This window comes from Colletes gigas, unplaced genomic scaffold (genome assembly GCF_013123115.1).
Source record: "Colletes gigas isolate AHSC1104 unplaced genomic scaffold, ASM1312311v1 Colletes_gigas_Sc00004, whole genome shotgun sequence".
Classification (NCBI taxonomy): Eukaryota; Metazoa; Arthropoda; class Insecta; order Hymenoptera; family Colletidae; genus Colletes; species Colletes gigas.
The window spans coordinates 6,790,595-6,813,210 of record NW_025106633.1 but is presented as its reverse complement, the minus strand read 5'-3'; the positions used below and the strand labels follow the sequence as shown (position 1 = coordinate 6,813,210).

Genomic DNA, 22,616 nt, shown 5'->3' with positions numbered 1-22,616 from the left:
TTTTTTTTTTTTTTTTTGTTTTTCTTATATGTATAACTATCCTCTCAATATATCCTTTACAGCTTTATTTCTTTTGTATCAAGAGGTCGAGGGAGAAAATTCAACTAGGAAATATAAAGTAAAAATATCGTACAATTTCGAATGATTTTTCGAGCGCGAGCAACGCGAAAACACATCGATAGCGTATAAAACACAACGGCTACGATCGTTTATATAGTACAATATAGTACATTTACGCGTTCTAGAATCGTATTGTACAACGCACGCGTGACAACGTTTGAATCGTATTTGGAAACTTGATCCTCTCAAATTTCCCCGCAACGTGTAGTTTACAATTGGGTGGAATTCGTTTCCACGTTTAATATACATATCTTGCTAAATAAAGAAAAAAAAAAAATTGCACCGCGTGTCGTGTTTACCCATCTTATTTGCGATCGTTAAAATTTAAATATACAACGTTACACTCGAGTCATGGGCAAGCGAGACTGTCTTACGTCTAATCCACTACTCTTTAACTTAACAACATACTACTCTCGATCCCATTTACATTCGGGACGTGTTTACCAGAGCACATTGTACCGGGATACAAGTACGAACGTCTCTCGTTCGTCCCGTTACGCGATTAACACGCACGTCGGATAAAAATGTACACAAAACGGTCGGGAATGGGTGAATCTCGATCGGTAACGACAGATTCCTTGCTTAACCGCGGACAAAGAACTCCGAACAAGACGACGGGTACTTGTCACGTAAAATGGCTATCCATGGTAATAAAATCCATCCCCGAGGATACTCGTTATATTACAGACTTTGAACTAAAAAGAAAGAAAAGAAAGAAAAAGAAGAAGAAAATGATCCCTGAGGATCGGGCACAGCTCTTGCAACCATTCGCGCGTTTCCATTCTTCCACGCAAGAGGGCACTGTTAGGCGAGCGCGCGCAGGGGCGTCACGTGTCCAGACGGTCCACGCACTGTCGAGGAGGTCGTCGTCGAAGCGTTTATCCTCGTTGCTTCGAGTTTTCCATCCCGGTGGCCGACCCTGATCGGATCTCACGTTCTTTGCGGCGGTTCGAACGGCTACGCCCCGCCTCTTCTATCCGCGCTTGAACTTTAGCACCATTATACTTATCGTGAGGAACAGGACTATCCAGACGATGGTCGAGATGAACCCGTTGTAGACGTCCGGCTCCACGATGCTCCAACCGCGGGTGAGCATCGAACGCAGCGACGTTGTGGCCATTGTTAAAGGTAGACCCTGGGATATGTATCGCAGAACCGTCGGCATACCTTCCACCGGCCAGATCACGCCTGCAAAATCAACGTTTACCGTACACTTTTATTTCGAGCATCTTTCACCGGAGCGTAAATCAAGAATGCGTGCGCTACTTTCACTTTTGCCGTTTGACATTTAATAATTCGAATCCGATTTTTTCTATACGTACCGCTCAATAGAAGCGTGGGGTAGAAGCTGCCTAGAGCGAGCTGGATAGCGTTTCTTTCGAGTTCACAGATCGCTGAAATCACGAACCCTGAAAACAGAAAGAAATCCACGTACAAAGATGCCCTCAACGTTCGTTGAAATTGTAGTCGAGCGCTTGCGAGAAAAATTTATTATTTCACAATATTCCGAATTAAAGTTATTTGCGAGTATTAGGACCCTTCCATTGTAAACAATATTGCAACACGTTGTTAAAAGTGTCGGTCACCGGTGACCACCGTGGCAATAAACGCGTTAAAAGTTTTATGAAAATTCGTAAAGCCAAAAACGGTGTTGCGTCGACAGGTATCGAGGGATAAGTTGCGCAAGGACCGTGCTCGATTTTAAAGTGGCGGATCCAGTTTTTTACCGAACGCAGCTGCCAGCAATTACCTGGCCCGTAAACTCGCTTTCGTTCGGCGAAGAAACGAGAACGGATTATAATTAATTTAGTATTTAAACTTTTTTAACATTTTCCCCTTACTTTGCTTACCTGACTCGCGTAAAAATTATGCGTGTTCTAAGGGGGCTTTTCACCTTTATTAAATAAATAAATAATGGCTGGCTTTGCTTGCGCAACGTGTTACGAAGAGCAACGCATCGACGTTGACTTTAAACCGCGAACTCACCGAAGCACATGCCGCAGAGACCTTGAAGGATCGTCAGCACGATCACCCAGCCGATTTCTCCCTTGCATTCGACGCCGAACACGAGGATCATGAAGACTAGCACCAGTGCGGTTTGACCGCACATGACGACGAACTGGGTGATCACGTGAGAGAAGAGGATTTCGCCGGGCGTGACGCCCGCCACCCAGCTTCTGTCCAGCAGACCCTCCATCCTTTCGATGATCAGAACGGACGAGGTCAGGGCCACCGCCAAGAAGAACACGATCCTGAAGAATCGAAACGTTCCCTCTTACGTACGAGCAAACCAACAAACTAGGGATACCTTGTTCTACACTCACGTCAAGATTACTCCCGGTGCCACGAAGTCGGTGAAACTGGGCTCGTTGGTGCCGTAAACTGGATCCTTGAACTGGATCGGGACGTCGGCCAGTTTCGTGTTTTGGTCGCAGGCTGACAAAAGGTCTTTGGCAAAGTCTCTGTACGAATACTGAAGATTTCTAGCTAGCATCAGACCGATCTGCTGATCTGTAAAGACGAAAGCATTGCAGAGTTAAAATATGAAACTCGTGAAATCGACGCTTTACGTAGTGATATTTATTTATTTATTATGCTATAACCCCCTATGGGATTATTAACACAAATTTACATAGAGACGAATCAACTATTAAGTACACATAAGGGGGTAAAAGAAATTAAGTTAGTATACGAGACAGTGTTCATTCCCTCGTACAGAGATGCGCGAAAGACGAAATTTGGGCACCCGGTCATGATTGGCAAGCGCGCGCATCAATCGCGGGCACTGCCGTAGGGCGGCCATCTTTGCAGTCGTCTTCCAACCGCGTGCGGGTACAGTGCTCGTAGTAGCGAGTTGTCTTATCGCGTGGCGTTAGAAACGTGTACTGTCGTCGTAAATTACACTCACTGGACATGTCCAGCCAGACTCTGATTTCGCTCTGCTCCAAAGTCTCGTCGTTGGCGTCCCTTCCTAGCACCATTCTCGCGACCAGAGCGTCCGTGAAGTTCTCGGTGAAATACAACGTTCCCCATGCGTCTCCTTTCCGCACGGCGTCCATCGCCGTGTCAGGATCCGGATAATACACCTGAAAGGCAAATTTAGTTCTCAACGATTCCGTTCAAACGATATAACATGGACCAATTTGTCTCAGAAACTTTACCTTGATCATCGTTTCGTTGTCCAAAAATTTCAGATATCGACAACTCAGGTGCGTGAAGTCGCAGTCCTTCGATATCGGACAGGACATGTTCTCGTAGAACATTTCGTGGTTCACTATCGCCAGTTTCAATCCCGTTGGATCTCTGCCGATTGCCAGGCAAAACAGGATCACTTGCATTACCGGAAGCGCGAAAATGAACAGCATCACTCTGTGGATAGAAGACCAAGCGGTTCGTTATTCTCATTCCGGTTTCCTCTTACAAGGTAAGGGCACGAACTGCTCGTCTTTTTAATGTACTTTTGCAAAATGGTAGTAGTTACCCTTTCGGTATATGCGAAACATTTGGTGTAGATGCTCGACACTTTCTAAGATAGAAATAATTAAAGACAATTATAGCTTAGGTCTGTATAATCCTGATTCATTAGTTTTTGTGTATTTTTGTATCGGAAGAAAATGTGTATCGAGCAGGAGTTCATTGTGTAATAGCGTTGCAATTTCACCAGGGTCTAACGACTGTGCAATGCAAACATTTCTATCTATCGCATAGTAAATATTAATATGCAAAAATATAGGAAACATTTCAAGTAACGTACAAGTTATTGTATTTAGAGATTGAGATAACCTTCTACAAAGCTTCCTTTCAGTAATTCTATTAATAAAAATATAAATTTGCATAAAGATCCACAGTGTACGTTAATTATTTATATCTTAATAAGTGTTGGGTATGTAATATTATATATAGACCAAAAGGGATAGCTTTACTATGATCCTGCAAAAGCATATCAAAGTCAAAGATATGCACTTTGGGTCCATTCTTTGTTAGATACTTTGGTTCCCCTCTGCTCACCCCACGTTTCTCCACATACGCAGAAAGTTCTTTTGCAAGAGCGCCTTCATTTTCCCGGTACTGCTTATCTTGTAACAGTCCGACAAATTCCCGCAATTGTTGCACTCCAGCGTCGAGCTCTTGGCGCCTGACAGTGGTTTCCCGTTCAGCTGTTCCGCAAAAACGTGCATGGTGATTCAGGGGAAAAAAGTCTCGCGTATATCGTGCTTGGTCTTTTTCGTTCGGAATAACCGCGAACGCGAAACTATTCAAGCAGAGAACAGATACGAGAATCTTTACGGTGCCTTACGTCGTAGTGGTTTCCAACGCCATTCGTCGAGTCGTTGATGAGCACTTCCTTGCTCTGATGGAAGTTCAGCCCCACGACGCCAGACTCCTCCGTCACGTAAACGGGCTCGTTCTTCTTGCCCCAGTTCAGGGAAGCCTGTTTCACACATTTTCGAGATTAGATCTTTACGGAAAATACTTGTTCGACGTTTCTCGTTGTCTTTCGAATGGAATAGACGTTACCAGACTAATGTTGTTCGAGATGTTCAATTCCGTGGGCGGTTGAGCGTATTGTCCCTGTTTCCTCGATAGTTTTAGGAAAACCTCCTCGAGAGACGTGCAGTTGTATATCGCGAGTAGAGCCCTGGGAGATTCCTCGGCCAGCAAGCGTCCGCTTCTCATCAAACCGATCTGTCGGTTTTCATTTTTATTAAGCAATTTTTCATGGATCTTTTTGTTTAATATTTATGTTATATATACGTAATAGATGAAATATATTTTTACATTTCAAAATAATATAGTAATTTGGCGGGGATTCGAACTCGCTACCAATGGGGTCGTAGCTAATTGCTCTACCAACTTACCCAATTTTATAAAGTAAATTTAAATAATTCTTTTATTATATGTGTAGCAAAATTTAAATCAAAATATCTTGAAAATGAAGAAGTTTTGATCAGATTTTGAAAATAGGAATATGATTAATTAGCTATTTTATACCAGCGAAGACTTTTTTTTTATTGTTCGTGGAAATTTGAATTTTTTATTGGCGGAAGAGATTTCGTGCATCCGAAACGACGTGCACTCTCTCGTTTCCGGTAACGAGACGAGTCGCGTGTAGCATGTAACAATAAAGTTGTCCGCTTGTACGATACCAGGAGCGTAAGAACGGTAATTAAGGGACGTTGGAAAACAAACAGACTCGTAATTTGCGGGCGACGTAACACTAAAGTGAATCAGCCAAACGGACCAAGAAACAGATTATGAACTCGAATCGACCAGTCATCGTGGCGATGCCTCGAGGTCGATTTGTCGATTCTTCCGACGACCGTTTTACGCGAAAGATCGTTGGAACACGAAGAAAAATGGAATGACGTTGCAACGAACGGTACAAATCGGCCCGATCGATCGTTTCGTAGCAATTAACTCGTAACAGTTTTAAGGTTCTAAAAACAACCTCTGTGTACCGTTTCTCAAACTGTGATTCTTCTTCTGGTTATTCGAAATACCATACCGTTGAATAATGTACGAAGAGAAACCGTGATTGCGTAATTTTAATATGCAATCGTTAACGTAATCGCTCGACTATTATTTCTGTGTGTACGTGTACGTACGTACCCGTGCATGTGAATCGGTTACCGTAATCGCGACGGTTCACAGGGGGTCAGAATTAATTCTTTCCACGTCAAACGTAATTAATCGTTTTCGTTCAAAGTGTTCGTTGAAAATATTCGTAATTATTGGAATATTTATTTTTGTAAATTTATCGATCGCAACGATTTAAGCAGGACTTGTAGCTTTTTTCGTTTGGATAGATTTATCGTTGAAATTGATTATTTTTTTTACCGTGTGCGCCTGTCGAGCCTCTTCGATATAGTGAGTGGTTATGATGACAGTTTTGTTGCCGTCTTTGGTGATTTGGACCAAGTGATTCCAGATACTGAAAAACAAAAATAAAACGTAACGAAAGGATGAGAAAAAATACTGTGTACCGTTATTTGACTATTCCAATTCTCTATCGGTATCTGTGCCTCTGTTTTATCGACAGAGGTGATGTTCTTTTCGTTCATCGTATCGAGATCGACCGAGAAAGTCGGCGAACGAACCGCGGAAGCCATGAATTCACCGCGGTGGCTATTGTTGGACGTAGAAACTTGAATTTCGAGAAACTAACGTGGACCACGAACGGTCGTAAACACCGTCGATCGCTATGAAACCGTGTGCACGCGCAATGACCCAAGGAAGCGCTCTATTCGCTTTCAAACGAGCATAATCGCATCGCGAACTTTCTCGCGGCTAATTAGGCCCCCCCTTTGTCGTCGTTTTACTTTCCAGCAAAAATACGAGATGGTACGGTTTACATGATTTTTCTCGAGAGCAAAACGACGGGGTCTGAACAAAAGAATTTTAAATAATAACCTGCACGGAACTCTTCGTCCAATCTCGCGTAATTATCGTACACTTTTATTCATGGAAATCGCGTGTGTACCGAAAATGCTGGGAGACTCGTTTTCTAGGTTAGGATCGACGCGACTGTCATGGTGGGCACCGGTGACCGGCACCCTGATCGAACTTTGACACTATAATATTCTGCAAGACTCGAGATTTTTACGATCGTGAACTACATAACCTAAAACTTGTACTTATTCTCGTTTCTGAGCTATACAGATTTCCCTCGACGTCTTGAAAATTAATTTATCTAGTTTCATAGTGGACAATCCATTCGTATTTTGGTGACGTGACAGTCTAAGTGTTAATACTTATTTGTTAATAATGTCAGTGTCGTTTGGAATACATACGAAGTGCAAGTGATTTGAAAAAACATGGAGAATATCTGTTCCCAGAGACAGAGAAAACTGCAATAGAACGCGTTAAGATCGAAGCTAGTGCGCATGCGCGAGTCGTAAACAACGATCGGCCGTTGTCGCGTTCGCGTGAATTTGTTAATCCTGTTGCAAAGAGTCGCGAGAGGTGCAGGATGGCTCGATCAAAGTATTTTTCAATCGAAATCGGTGTCGTTAAATCCATTCTACGGCGCGACGTATCGATTGCGAAATTGTTGGGGGGGGGGCACGTCACACGCTGGACGAAGTAGGTTAAGACAACTGCTAAGACGACGTTTTCCACGTTCCACCTTGGCCGATGATAACACAACGGTCGAAGTCCCCCCTCCCCCTCTCTTTTACGATGCAGCTAATTCGAAAGCGAGTCCATTGTAAATTACACGCATCCTTAGTGGTAGCTACGATCGTCGGATGGCGATAGTGAAAAGGAAATTTATCGGTCGTCGTAAACGGCCGGGGCTCGATAAGTGTAAATGTAAATCGCGTACATTCCTGCATCGGGCTCGGATACGATAAAACGACCGTCTAGCGTGCTTTTCAACATTCCTCTCTTTCTCTCACTCCCGTGTAATTGAAAAGCGGCCGGTGCGCAGCCTCGTAATTTCATAATACGAATTTCATTCGACCGACACCGGCCGACAAATATTTACTACGAATAGACTTTTCAGCAATTTCGAAACCTCTTACCAGCTCCTTACTTTCTGCTCTTTAAAATTACTGGGCGTTACGGTCGTAACATAGTACCGGAGTCTAGATCGTCCGGTTAAACCCCCCCTTGTTTTACGATTTGTTTTCGAGCAAATGTGCTGTTTGACGCGGTTGGTGCCGCCATGGTGGTCACCGGTGACCGACACTAATATTTGTGTTGCAATATTGTTTACAATGCAAGAACTCTAATTCTTGTAACATTATAAATAATGCTACTTTGATTTGAAATATTGTAAAATAAATTCACCATTAAATTAGACACGTTGATTGCTACGGTGGTCACCGGTGACCGACACTTTGAACCTACAACGATTGCAATATTTTTACAATGGAAGAAGTCTAATTCTTGTAACATTGTAAATAATGCTGCTTTGAGGTGAAATATTTTAAAATAAGTTCACGATTAAATTATACACGGTGGTCACCGGTGACCGACACTTTGAACTTACAACACGTTGCAATATTCTTACAATGGAAGAAGTCTAATACTTGTAACGTTGTAAATAATGCTGCTTTGAGGTGAAATATTGTAAAATAAATTCACCATTAAATTACACACGTTAATTGCCATGGTGGTCACCGGTGACCGACACTTTGAACCTACAAAGTGTTGCAATATTCTTACAATGGAAGTACCCTAATTCTTGTAACATTGTAAATAATGCTGCTTTGAGGTGAAATATTTTAAAATAAGTTCACGATTAAATTATACACCGGTGGTCACCGGTGACCGACACTTTGAAGCTACAACGATTGCAATATTTTTACAATGGAAGAACTCTAATACTTGTAATATTGTAAATAAAGCTGCTTTGATTTGAAATATTGTAAAATAAATTCACCATTAAATTGCACACGTTGATTGCCACTGGTGGTCACCGGTGACCGACACTTTGAACCTACAAAGTGTTGCAATATTTTTACAATGGAAGAACCCTAATTTTTGTAACATTGAAAATAATGCTGCTTTGATTTGAAATATTGTAAAATAAATTCACCATTAAATTACACACGTTGATTGCCACTGGTGGTCACCGGTGACCGTCATAGTAAAATAACAAATTTACCATTGAACTATCGAATATTTCTAAGTTTCACAATTTGAACAAATATCGAGGACATCTTTGAACAACCTGGCACAATTGTTATAAATAAAATTAACATACTTTAATTTCTATCAAATTTTCCAAGCTATTCCCAAATAATGTATCTGAATATTTCAACGAGTGTTAAAGTCGAGTCATATAGAGGGGCCTCGCCCTTTTCACTTAAAAGGGTGATCGTTTATCGCGAAATTTAATGCTCGTTTAGCGTCTATCGTCGAAATTCCTTGCTTCTTCCTAGTCCTTTCGACGAAACCTTGGCCTTTGTAGAATTTAAATATTTCTCGAACATCGATCCACGATTAATCGCTATCGAAACTGGTTCCACGCCATTTTTGACGGACTTTCGAATTGCTACGTTTCGTCCGCGAATTAATTCGAAGGAGGAGTCGGGAGCTAGAAATAATCGCTACTCGAACACGTGGAATTTTTACACCTTTCGATCGTAACGTTTCGAACCAAAAATGGCGTCTAAATAAAGGAAAGTCTTTTTATTTCGTTAAAAGCGAGGAACAAATAAGTTGCAGAAATAGTTGCAAAATAAAGTGAAAATACTCAATTATTATGCCATTACAGTGCATAATAATCTCAAAAAATAAATATAGAATCAAATATATGATAACGTGACTTATAAACTTTAATGCTATTATTACACTGCGGATTTTTATGCAAATTAATATTTTTCTCAACAGAGTCAATAAAATTGGAGCTTTGTAGAGGCTTTGCATCAACCCCTAAACGCAATAATTAACCCCTAAACGCTTACCATAAGAATATCTCTTACAGTTTTGAATATCAAACGCATTCTATAGTTTTTCGAGAATTAAAATGCATAGAGGTCCATAGTCTAGTTGTAACATCGCGTAATTTTGCATCATAACAAAAATTCTCAGTCGCGAATTAAATGTCTCACTTTCCACGAACGTTCGAATACCGATTTCGATGTATCGAAAACTTCATCTGGAAATATTTGCATAGTCTCAGAGGGAACTCACCTTTGTCTTAGCAACGGATCCACACCAACAGTGGGCTCGTCGAGGATGAGGAGCTCGGGATCGTGCATCAGGGCCACAGCGAAGGACACGCGTCTTTGCTGGCCACCGCTGAACAGCAACAAAATAAGAACAATTCTCACATTAACAAGTATATTCGATCAGAACAATGCGAGACGAAAGATTAGAAAAATGGTAAACGAAAGAGATCTCGAAATTCATTCGCGATTACTTCGTAGCTGTTCGTATTACCTGAGATTCTTCACCAGTCGATTCTGGGAGGGCAGATCCAAGAATTGCAAGAGAAATCGTAGCCTGTCCGCGATCTCCGCGGTGCACATCCCGAATATCCAGCCAAAGTACATCATCGTCTCGCGAATCGTGAACTCTCCGTAAAGGGCGATCTCTTGAGGCATGTAGCCAACCCTTTTTCCTGGAACACCGGATCCTTTCGTGCCCGGTTTGCCTCCTAGGACCCAAATCTCGCCCGAGTTTAATCGTCGTCGACCCACGATGCATGAAAGTAGGGTAGTTTTACCGCATCCGCTGGCGCCTAGCAACCCGTATCTGATCGACAAAATCATTATTACTCCAATTTACTTATTTATCTATTAAAATTCAATCCTAGTTGACGATACACAGGAGAGAAGAGAGTAGGTTCATAGTTGATTACAATTTAACCCTTTGCACTCCAAGAATTCATTTCAATAGAAGCACCCGCTCGAATGCAATCTTTTTACGCCATTTTAAAGAATATTAAAATTTTTTTCCCCCCCGGAGAAATTTATAAATTTCTTCGTTTCGTTAATTAGGTTTGCGTTACTATACGTAAATATTAAATCGAGTTGTGCGTGAATATTACGTGGTGCAAAGGGTCAAACCAAATGCACTTTTTGTACCAATTCGTCCAATATTTTTAACACTAGATTTACGGGTATTGATCGCACGTATATTTATCGATACCTTTCATGTTGACAATTACCTTAAAATTTTCTTTTAATTAGAATCTGTATTCTCGCCATTGCATCGATCAAATCCAACATAAGTTGTTAAAAAATAATATTTACGCGTTCTGCAATTTTAAATATGGAATCAGACATCCGTCGAATTGATGGCTTCCGTAAATCTAGTGTTAATAGTTTGCGATATTGCAAATACGTTTTACAAGCCTCTGCTTTGAGGGTTCATTTCAACCCTTCAACGTGGACGTTAAAAAAAAATGAGAGTCAAATATTGAAAAAAACAGTCGAATTTGTTTTATTCCGGAAATTACGAGCTCGAGCAGAGAATCAGGCGCGCCGTAACGCGTAATCGTTTTACGAACTGGAGGATCGTGGAAGATCGTCACGTTCCACCGATCTTGTTCCTTATAGCTTTCTAAAAAGCTTCGTTCCCCTTTGCTTCTGCCCAATTAACGAGAATTTTAATTTTACAAATTTTAATTGCCTCGATCTTTTTATCCTTGCTTTTGGGGCGCTTGAGTTCACAACGAGAACTCATATTATAGAATCGAAGACATTTCACACGTAACGAGATGAGATAATTGTCGTTGTTGGAGTTTCCTAGCCTTGAAAGCGATAGATGTTGTTAGGTGTCTTTTAAGACTTACATGGATCCCTTGGCCACGGTCATGCTAAGATTCTGTATCACGTGGTTGGGGTTTTTGCTGCTCCCGTACGTTTTGAACGCGTGCCTGACGCTGACCGCTTGCTGGCGATTCCACGCGGGGTTGTTCAACCCCGGTGTCGCCAGTACCGTGCTGGGCGTCATCGTCGCGTCCAGCGTGCTGTCCGAATTGTTCTGCATTGTTCCAAGAGCGTTCGCGTTCACCAGACCGCCTCCGCCGCCTGCTGTCCCGTCACTGGAAACCGGGAAAAGAAAACCTTTATCACGCCTATCCACTTACGGGTCCATTGTTCCCCCCGAACGCTCGAACAAACAGAAACCCGCGAAGAAGAGACCCGGAAAAGCATCGCGTTCCACGCAATTTACACGCACGAAGAGCGTAATATACCCTGATAGATGCCTAGTATATGAGAATTCTCTCATTTCTAAAAATATTCTCAAGTTTCGAATCTCCCTGTTCGTCATTTGCACTTGCAAACACTTTGTTATCCTAATTCGTTGATCTCTGTACACACTAGGATGTTTTAACCCCATTAACGCTCATATTTTTCGGGTCAACCAACGATGGTCAGTTTCCTTTATTGAATTTGTTTCTAAAAACACGGTTTTTGTTAATTACAATGTTATATCTAACGTATAATTTGAAGGAAAAGAAATATTATTTTTCAAAAAGCAGTCAGACTAGGGCATGAAGGTTAAGGGGTTAATCTCACCCTATCTCCTCTATTCCCGTTTTTAGAGCTTTTAAAATCAATTGCATTATACGTTTATTCGAGTATTTATTAATTTTTTTGGTACAGATAAATGCACCATAAGTGTTGGTAGTTGTAATGTTAAATAGAATGGTTAATATCTTTTCCCACGTTTCGACAAAGCATTAAATTTTACGTAAATGGTGTGGGGGGTCCATAGCCTTCAGTACTCGCCGCCAGAGGGCCACGCTCTTGTGTTTCTCGCAAGCGCTCGACCGATTCCCACTATTTTTCATTTTCCATCTCATCGACAGGACTTCTTAAAAGTATTATACTAAATTCCGACTCGTTATTGTGCAGTAAGGGGTATTACAGTTCAGTCGAATTAATTAATCTTATTAATATTAAATTAATATTTATTAATTTTAAATTCGTGTCATCGACGGGGAAATCACGAATATTCATTCGATACAAAAAGTGTCGCGATCCATCGAATCACACGCGGTCCACTCGACCTATCGAATTCAATGATATCGATAGATTTCGATAGATCGCGACGCGGCTCTAAATTCAAAGTCTCGAATACCTCGCGATAGATCGAATCGTGGGTTCCGTTCGACCTATCGAACGTATCGATATCGATAGATTTCGATAGATCGCGACGCGGCCCCATACTCCGGAGCCTTGGATAGCACGCGACCGAGCTCCGGGACAGTCCGGATCGTACGGGTTTAGAAAGAGGGAGCCGTTACGTAAGAAAGCAGCTTTCTTTTCGCTCACGCTCGCCGGTTCATTGGGCAATCTATCGACGTACTGGTATCCGTGAGCCGTTTATACCGCCGACAGAGTCGCAAAGCTGTTCCTGAGGACGCTGGGAATCGTTTCGTTACGACTTCTCCAAGGCCGTTCGGATTCTCATTTCTCCGCCGCAGTTTACACTTTCGCGAGTTTTTTTTCGAACAATTACGGTCTATTTATTTGCACCGAAAGAATTAATAACAGATTCTCGAAGAAATAGTTCTCTTTAGAAAGCTACGGTAAATTCGCAAAAAATCCGGTTCGTAAAACTGAACTTTTTATTAGAAATAACGAATCGTTTTGACCACTTCCAGTAGGTGTGTTGTAACAAAAGATTTCCAACGCGTAACAGTAATAGTAATAGTAATAGTAATAGTAATGGTAGCTAAGAGTCGGAACAGCTGGTCGATGAGATAGCCAGTTCAGTTTTCTCGAACAGTCGCGTAACACTCGATTGTTTTCGGATTAAAGTTTTCTTGGAGGCTGTCTCGATCAGCTGTGGGATCTCGAGGCTCCTGGCGTTGCGTAACGCGCGTATAGATCTCGACGAAGAGGCATCGATCGATAGGAATCGCGGACAGCAAAGGTCGGGGATCTCGGCGTCGATTGGATCGATCGACGGGGAACCGAGCAGCGGCAGCTTTCTCGGTTGTTCCCGCGAATCGAACCGGCTCTCGATCAACGATTCCGTCGCGGTTAAGTAGCGGCTGCGATTGCGCGAAACGCACGAGGAAAAGCCAACACACACGGGGTCCCCGCGTTTCGTAACAGAACCGAGCGGATACACAACCGTCGAAGAAAGCTACGAAGACGTTTCTACCGTCTCCGCTGCCGGGAGAATCATCTTTCCGCCGAGACAAACCTACCATCTAACAGTTTACGCTATAATCGAGAATGTTTCCGGATGGAACGTCCGACAACCTAAAGTTAGGAGCAGCTAGACGCTAGACAACTTGCTCGTTTCCATGGAAGCGTACAATGTTAGTATCGAATAATAGATTTTAATGGGCAGTGCCTTCTTTTACAAACTTATGCAAGTTAAATCGATCAGAGAGTTGTTTTTGAGACGATTAACCGAGAAAAAGAAGTTTGGTTTTAATTTGTCGGCCATCTTGGAAGATGTGTTATTGTAAAGTCGCCATCTTTGAAAGGTCCACCTGATACCTAAACTTATGCAAGTTAAATCGATCAGAGAATTGTCTTTGAGACGATTAACCGAGAAAAAGAACTATCGTTTCAGTTTGTCGGCCATCTTGGAAGATGCGTCCTCGTAAAGTCGCCGTCTTTGAAAGGTCCACCTGATACTTAAACTTATACAGATTAAATCGATCAGAGAATTGTCTTTGGGACGATTAACCGATAAAAAGAACTATCGTTTTAATTTGTCGGCCATCTTGAAAGATGCGTCGTTGTAAAGTCGCCATCTTTGAAAGGTCCACCTAATACCTAAACTTATACGAATTAAATCGATCAGAGAGTTGTCTTTGAGACATGTAACCGAGAAAAAGAAGTATCGTTTTGATTTGTCGGCCATCTTGGAAGATGCGTCGTCGTAAAGTCGCCATCTTTGAAAGATCCATCTGATACGTTTTATTATACGAAACAACGTGAGGCGTTTGCACAAATTATTACAATTTAACGAGCAGTATTCCTTTTTACGAGGATTTTCTTCGAAACGAGTGCCCGAGGAAACAAATAGTTTTAATTTGTCGGCCATCTTGGAAGATGCGATGTCATGAAGTCGCCATCTTTTTTTTACGAACTTATACAACTAAAACAGAGTACAAAATAATAAAATATAGTAACAGACATGTAAATGTAAAAATATTTTTAGTTTTCAATGATGCATTATTAAGTCAGAGAGGACATCTTGTAATATTCAGGCTCCTATTATTTTTGTTGCCTCAAATGTTAAATCTATCGAGAATTGTAATATCACTATCGAGAAGTAGAAATATTTTGAGATCAGAAACAGTAAGAGTTTGCAACGTTGAGAGACTGTACGTAAATCGTTAATAAAAATGATAAATAATCACAGAAAGAACATCGATCTGATTCTATTATATTTGCTGGCGACTTGTTAGGTAATAAATATAACGAAGTTGCAACAGCGTTAGATAATCGCTTAGGTTTAGCTGCTGACACTTATTGTTATTCCGAGTTATTCAGCAAAAAGACCTGATTTTTTTCTCCCATAATGGGCGGAGCAAGGAATCGCAAGTCAGCTATTTAGCACAATGTATGGAAACGAAGGAAAAACAACACCGGAAAGTTTATCGTAATTACACATGGAAATATAAGCTATTAAATGGAACGAGGAGAATCGCTCGATTTATGAAAGGATCTGTAATTTTTTTGTTCAAATTAGTGAATAACAACACAAATACCATTTAAACATTTGAGAAATAGACTTTCCACATTTCTACACCCCTGGGAAACATTTTAATGGGGGATTCTATCGGCCAAAATAAGACGAAAATCAAGAATATCAATTTCTTGAGGCTTCATTAAAAAGTTATTAACAAATTAAATTCAAAACTTTCAAATCATTTTGAAAAAATTAATTCGGTTGCGGGGGTTAATTACAAGCATTTTTGGTGAATAGACATACCCCCGAAATCCTACCCACTTTCGAGAAAAAAATTCGAATAGGTACTGAAATTTTTAGGTGAAATTAGAAAATTTCAAATCATACTAAAAAAATTATATTTAGTTACAGCGGTCAATTACAAGCATTTTTGGTGAATAGACATACCCCTGAAATCCTACCCACTTTCGAGACAAAAATTCGTATAGGTACTGAAATTTTTAGATGAAATTAGAAAATTTCAAATCATACTAAAAAAATTATATTTAGTTACAGCGGTCAATTAAAAGCATTTTTGGTGAATAGACATATCCCCGAATTCCTACCCAGTTTCGAGAAAAAAATTCGAGAAGATGCGAAATTTTTTGACAAAACTGAAAATTTCCAAATCGTTAAAAAAAAATTATTTTCAGTTGCGGGGGTTAATTACAATCATTTGTTATTAATACACATACCCTCGAAATCCTACCCAGTTTCGAGAAAAAAATTCGAGAAGGTGTGAAATTTTTCGACGAAAAAGAAATTTCAAATCGTTTTGGAAAAATTATTTTCGGTTTCGGGGGTCAATTACAATAATTTTTGGTGAGTAGACATACCCTCGAAATCCTACTCACTTTCGAGAAAAAAATTCAGTAAGGGCGTAACTTTAAACGTTAATAACTTTTTAACGAAATCTCAGTCGAGAAATTGGTATTCTTGATTTTCGTCTTATTTTGGCCTCTAGAACCCCCCATTAAAATTTTTCCCAGGGTTGACCTAACACCCTGTATATTTCTGCATCATAGAATTCACATATGAATTAAATAAATCTTGTTTATGTATCGCTAGCCACTCTGAAAAGTGTTCATATAGTATATAAAACGATGCATATCGGTATTTTTCTATTTGCACGTCTGTTACTATATTTTTCCATTACCTTAGTATTTCATAATTCTGTTTTAGCTTCGTAAGTTTGTTAAAAAGGGCCCATTGAAACGTATTAGCCAATAATAATGGTGGTTGGTGCTTAAAAAAGTATCGCGTGTAAAGTTGGGAGGAATCTCGCGTCGCGAAAGCAATTATATCTATCAGGTAGCGAATGGTTCCGTAACGCGGATATCACAGTCGTGCGATAATCAACGACCAGGTATTCGCCGGAGATAGGACACGTGTCTCTCGCGAATCTCAAATAGAAAGGGAAATGTTGTTTTATCGTGTAACCGTAGAAGGTACAAGTACCCGTCTCGCGTAACGTCACAGTTTCTACTTCGCGTTATATCACTAACTTCTACCCGCTTGGCTCCCTGTTTTTCCCTTGCTTGTCCCTCCATCTTGCTCTCGTTAGTTTTTACACGTTATCGTCGATTTTTATTCCTCGGTTTCCGTCACACGGGCTCAAACTTCTCGATGGGTTCCGGATTCTGATGGGTTACGATTTAGTTTCAAACAAACGTACTCCATTGGACTGTTTAATTGGTCGCAGGATAGTTTGTGCAACTTTTATGAGCAAATGTAGTTCAATTTTTGTGAAATTTTATAATTTGTTCCAAAATTGGGGCTGTTTAATTTATCACAGGTTGATTTGTACAATTTTTATAAGCAAATGTAGTTCAATTTTATAATTTATTCCAAAATTGGGGCTGTTTCTTAATCATTCTATTTACACAATTTTGAGATCCAAATATGGAGCAATACCTTGCAGAATAAAATAAAATTTCCTAGATATAATTATTGTATACGAAAAATGACCCCTTGAACACTTTACCTAGAAACCCAATATAATTTTCATTAAAAAAGTTAAAAAGACGCGTTAAATCGCGAGTTTGCAGACTATCGTTAGCCCGTTAACAACAAAATTGTAAGAGATTCGTTCGTGGTTGATCGGTGATAGGCAGAATTCGATAGTGAGCCGCGTAAGTAGATAATGGTAGCAATAGTCGGACACCGAGCCAGCCCGAACTAATTTACGGGTTAGATTACTTAATCCCTCGTCGCGTCACGGCATATTCTCCCCCATCCTCGAATAAACATGATGAACTCTAACAAGCGTGACCGAGGAATCGCGTACGAATTGCACGCTGTCGGGATTTCGTGAAAACGATCAACTCGTACCGCCCGGAACTTTCTACGATTCGTGCTTAACCGTGTTAACGCACGTGCAACTACCGTGAAATAAGAAACGCGAAGGAAATTCAGTTTATCCGCGATTGTATAGCCAAATAGTGTCGACAAATATTTATTTATTTATTTATTTATTTGGGGGACTACTTCAGTCATCGATCGTCGATTTAGATTACGTACAATTTAATTATTAATCGGGAAGAACGTTGAAAATGAATTCACAATTGGAAAACGCTAGATTTGTAGACTTGTAAAGTTGATCGCCGCCATGACAGTTTCGAGCTCGTCGATATGATGGATTACGTACAATTTAATTATTAATCAGGAATAAGAATCGGGAAGAACGTTGAAACTGAATTTATTATTATTATTAAATGAATAATAATAATAATAATAATAATAATAATAACACTGAATTTACGATTGGAAAACTCTAAATTCGTAGGTTTGAAAAGTTGATCGCCGCCATGACAGTTTCGAGCTCGTCGATATGGATTACGTACAATTTAATTATTAATCGGGAATAAGAATCAGGAAGAACGGTGAAACTGAATTTACGATCAGAAAACAGTACATTTGTAGACTTGAAAATATTATTAAATGAATAATAATAATAATAATAATAATAATAATAATAATAATAATAATAAAACTCAATTTACGATTGGAAAATTCTAGATTCGTATATTTGAAAAGTTGATGGTTGCCATCACAGTTTCGAACTCGTCGATATGGATTACATACAATTTAATTATTAATTTGGAATAAAAATCGGGAAGTACGTTGAAACTGAATTTATTATTATTATTAAATGAATAATAATAATAAAACTGAATTTACGATTGGAAAACTCTAGATTAGTATATTTGAAAAGTTGATAGTCGCCATGACAGTTTCGAGATCTTCAATATGATGGATTACGTACAATTTAACTATTAATCAAGAACAAGAATCTGAAAGAACGTTGAAACTGAATTTACACGATCGAAAAACGCTAGATTCATGTGTTTGAAAAGTTGATCGCCGCCATGACAGTTTCTTGCTCATTGATATGGATTACGTAAAATTTAACTATTAATTAGGAATAAGAATCTGAAAGAACGTTGAAACTGAATTTACACGATCGGAAAATACTAGATTAGTATATTTGAAAAGTTGATAGTCGCCATGACAGTTTCGAGATCTTCAATATGATGGATTACGTACAATTTAACTATTAATCAGGAATAAGAATCTGAAAGAACGTTGAAACTGAATTTACACGATCGAAAAACACTAGATTCGTGTGTTTGAAAAGTTGATCGCCGCCATGACAGTTTCTTGCTCATTGATATGGATTACGTAAAATTTAACTATTAATCAGGAATAAGAATCTGAAAGAACGTTGAAACTGAATTTACACGATCGAAAAACGCTAGATTCGTATATATGAAAAGTTGATCGCCGCCATGACAGTTTCAAGATCGTCAATATGATGGATTACGTACAATTTAATTATTAATCAAGAATAAGAATCTGAAAGAACGTTGAAACTGAATTTACACGATCGAAAAACACTTGATTCGTATGTTTGAAAAATTGATCGCCGCCATGACAGTTTCGAGCTCGTCGATATGGATTACGTAAAATTTAATTACTAATCAAGAATAAGAATCTGAAAGAACGTTGAAACTGACTTTACACGATCGAAAAACGCTAGATTCGTGTGTTTGAAAAGTTGATCGCCGCCATGACAGTTTCGAGCACATCGATATGAATTACGTAAAATTTAACTATTAATCGGGAATAAGAATCTGAAAGAACGTTGAAACTGAATTTACACGATCGAAAAACGCTAGATTCGTGTGTTTGAAAAGTTGATCGCCGCCATGAGAGTTTCGAGATCGTCGATCGGTGGACGTAATAACGCTTAGTATTCGAAAATCGACCCCAGAGATGTTCCAGTACCTGGGCGATTGCGCAACCTGGCATTCCAGGGGACGACGTACGCCGAGGACGCGTGTAGAAAGACCCAGAGTGCCACGCGAGCCCGGCTTTTTCTGGGCCATGGTCGGTCAACACTCAAATTCTCCATTCTGCGTTCCTCCATTTTCCCAATCGATCTTTTCTCGGAACGCATTTCACTTTTCTACAACCTCGAAGCAACCATTGGAAATAATATTCGTCACTTCTCCACCGCAACCTGGCATTTCTAATCTTGAACACTGGCGTTGCATAAATCGTACTGCTTTTAATTATAATAAATGCGGTTATATAGAATCGTGAGTGCATATAGGAGTTCACTTTGCTGTTAAATTTCTCAAGCTATTATCTATTGCAAACGAATCGTATAAAATATTAGGTTTTGCAATGCGTTGTTTCGCCAGTTTCACAGTCGTCCACGCGATTAGGCTTTTATATTAATAACCAGTTAAAGATAAGCTGTTGATCGAGTGAGTGCAACACGGATTCCTCAAGTATCTCAGTTTCAATTAGACTATTGAATTTATTGATATTTGAATCTAGATTTTTATAGAACTCGATTAGAAATATTCGTGTTCCATCGATTGTGTTTCAGTTAATTAATTTTTATAATTTCGCAAGGAGATTTAGATTCTTATGCACGTTTCTTCCTGGTATCAATAGATCGAGATTTGCAACAGATCCACTCGATCTTGTATTCGTTTTAGGTCACCATTTTATCGTTCGAAAACTGAGTATTTAAACTTTTCCAACATTTTGTTCCCTCCATTTACCTAATTTGCATTACAATTACCTTCATAGCCTCACTTTGATTATTCCACTACTTTGTACACTAATGGGACTTCCCTCGTTTATCGAATAAATAAAATATTCAAAATCAAAGACACGAGCACCCAATTTTTCCATTTTTTACACGATTATATAACGCTAGAACTACCGGAAGTGGTCAAAGTGATTGGTAACTTCTAATAAAAATTATAAAAAATGTATTCTACCTCAAGGGAACGAGCAAACACTTGTTTCCATTGTACACATAATAATTTTCAATAGTTGCAGCGTTAAATAAACAACGTTGATCCTCGTTTTAAGTACGTGCAACAGAGAAAAGTAGTTTTCTATCATTCTAAGAATTCCATTTAATTTTCCAGGAACGCAAACAATTAATTAGCGTTTGTTCAACGTCGTGCGTGTTTCCTAATCGTCGTACTATCGCGATTGTAATAGTATTACCGCACACACGGTCGTTTCGTGATTGCACTCGAAGCCACGCATCGTCATGCAACGATACCATCTAATCGGGCTTAATAATGAAAAAGCAGGCAGAAACTGTTGGTTTTCCGTTCCGATCGACTTTTGCACGCCCTCGGCCAGCCCACTAATTACTTTTCGAACGCACGTCAAACGAGGCTCGTCCGTTTTGCGAAACCACCACGATGACTAAGTCGAATAGAATTTCTGGAAATCTCGACGTTTCGTTCCCTTTCGATTGGCATCGCTGGGAACTGAGAACGCTTGTGAATATCGCTGCCTTGCCCTCTTTGCATTTTACGCGCGAGACTCTCTTCGATCGTCGATTAAAATTAGATGCGATTATCGCTGCCTGCGTCGAGACACGATTCTATTTTATTTATGGTTTCTGGTTCGACTTACGAAACGAGGAAATAACGAAACCATGTGCACGGAATTCGCTGTACTCGCTGGCTCAGAAATAGCTGGAATTTATTTATTTATTAGCGAGGAAGAAAATTTAAATACACATTTTTGCAAAAAAAAAAAAAAAAAATTCAAAGTTACACAGATCTGGATCTATTGGCATAAGGGAAAAATTGATTAGGGGTGTATTGGTGCCCCAAAGATGACGTAAATTCGATCTACAGGGTGTCCCGTAAATAGTGTAAGAACCGGAAATGGGGGGTAGCTGTGACGATTCTGAACAACAATTTCCTTCGCAAAAATGTCGGATGGAGCTTCGTTTTTGAATTATTAACGAAAAACACCAATCACGGTCAATACGCACGCGTGATCTACTGTATCAATGACCATTTCATCCTTTGTTACCATTCAACTTATCTCGTTTGTTTAGGTTACTTTTATAATTCCTCGTAATAATATTCCTAGCATCGTGTATCTCACTTTGGTGTACTATATGAGCGCAAAAGAGCGGGAAAATCTATCGACTTCAAACTTGATTTTGCAACTGCTTAACACTTTGACGGCCGCTCTCACGTATACGTGACTTCGAGAGCCAGCAGACGTCAGCCACTGTCACGTACGCGTGATCTACTGTCGTACATTCAACTTATCACATTTGTTGAGGATACTTTTATAATTCCTCGTAATAATATTCCTAGCATCGTGTATCTCACTTTGGTGTACTATATGACCACAAAAGAGCGAGAAAATCTATTGACTTTACAACTGCTTAAATTAAATTAATTTGGATTATTCGTACACCTAATATATGGATCGTAAAAAGCATCGAATGGTTAGGTGGATCGTTGTAAAGGTTGAGCGGAACAATCGAGACGATTTGAATGGAGTTGATGGCGGGTCAGCCGCGTTAAATGCCGGTTGGTTCGGTTTTCCTCGGAGCGTGATGGAAAGAAAACGGAGCGCGTTGCAGTTAAGCACCGTGACCGAATCGTTGAAAGCAGCGGGGTTTGCACGGACGTCGCTGACGGCTGCGTTTTCGCGCTCATCGAACGATCCGAAACGGCGTCCTTTCAATTAAACCGAACCTTTTAAATCCCGGAACAACGCGGAGTCCTGCGGTCGATTTTTACGATTTCTCGCCGATCGACCGCGTCGCGTTCCCAAACCACCGTGAAATAGAGTTCTCTTTTTATCCAGCGACTCGAATGGAACTCGAATCGCGATTTCATTTACGATTTCTTCCGTTGAATATTTTTTTCTTCTCTTCTCTTTTCTCGATCGTCGCCGAGATATGTAAAATCGGTTCTTTTGCCGAGTTTCTTTTACGAATCGACGTGACGCGCGTTTCGCGACATCGAGGGACCGATTATACATGATAAATACTTTTTTTTTTTACCACGCGCAACGCGAGCTGCTTTTTATCGAGTCACGATCCGAAC

At 40.0% G+C, this 22,616-nt stretch overlaps 1 protein-coding gene across 3 annotated transcripts in view; it reads right to left on the bottom strand.

The window, feature by feature from the left end:
- Window positions 1-13: 13 nt before the first annotated feature.
- LOC122405480 (ABC transporter G family member 20) overlaps window positions 14-22,616 on the bottom strand; it is a 63,680-nt gene continuing 41,077 nt past the window's right edge. For 2 of the 3 annotated variants that reach the window (XM_043410267.1, XM_043410268.1), the window contains exons 3-15: window positions 11,369-11,620; window positions 10,012-10,326; window positions 9,763-9,870; window positions 5,959-6,052; window positions 4,639-4,806; window positions 4,418-4,552; window positions 4,129-4,277; window positions 3,282-3,489; window positions 3,029-3,206; window positions 2,445-2,631; window positions 2,107-2,372; window positions 1,443-1,529; window positions 14-1,308 (exon numbers count right to left, since the gene is read on the bottom strand). In XM_043410267.1, coding sequence (XP_043266202.1) covers window positions 1,094-1,308; window positions 1,443-1,529; window positions 2,107-2,372; window positions 2,445-2,631; window positions 3,029-3,206; window positions 3,282-3,489; window positions 4,129-4,277; window positions 4,418-4,552; window positions 4,639-4,806; window positions 5,959-6,052; window positions 9,763-9,870; window positions 10,012-10,326; window positions 11,369-11,620 — 2,362 coding nt within the window. In that variant the 3' untranslated portion in view covers window positions 14-1,093. The remainder of the gene's footprint in view (window positions 1,309-1,442; window positions 1,530-2,106; window positions 2,373-2,444; window positions 2,632-3,028; window positions 3,207-3,281; window positions 3,490-4,128; window positions 4,278-4,417; window positions 4,553-4,638; window positions 4,807-5,958; window positions 6,053-9,762; window positions 9,871-10,011; window positions 10,327-11,368; window positions 11,621-22,616) is intronic. The other variant, XM_043410269.1, reaches the window with a different exon arrangement.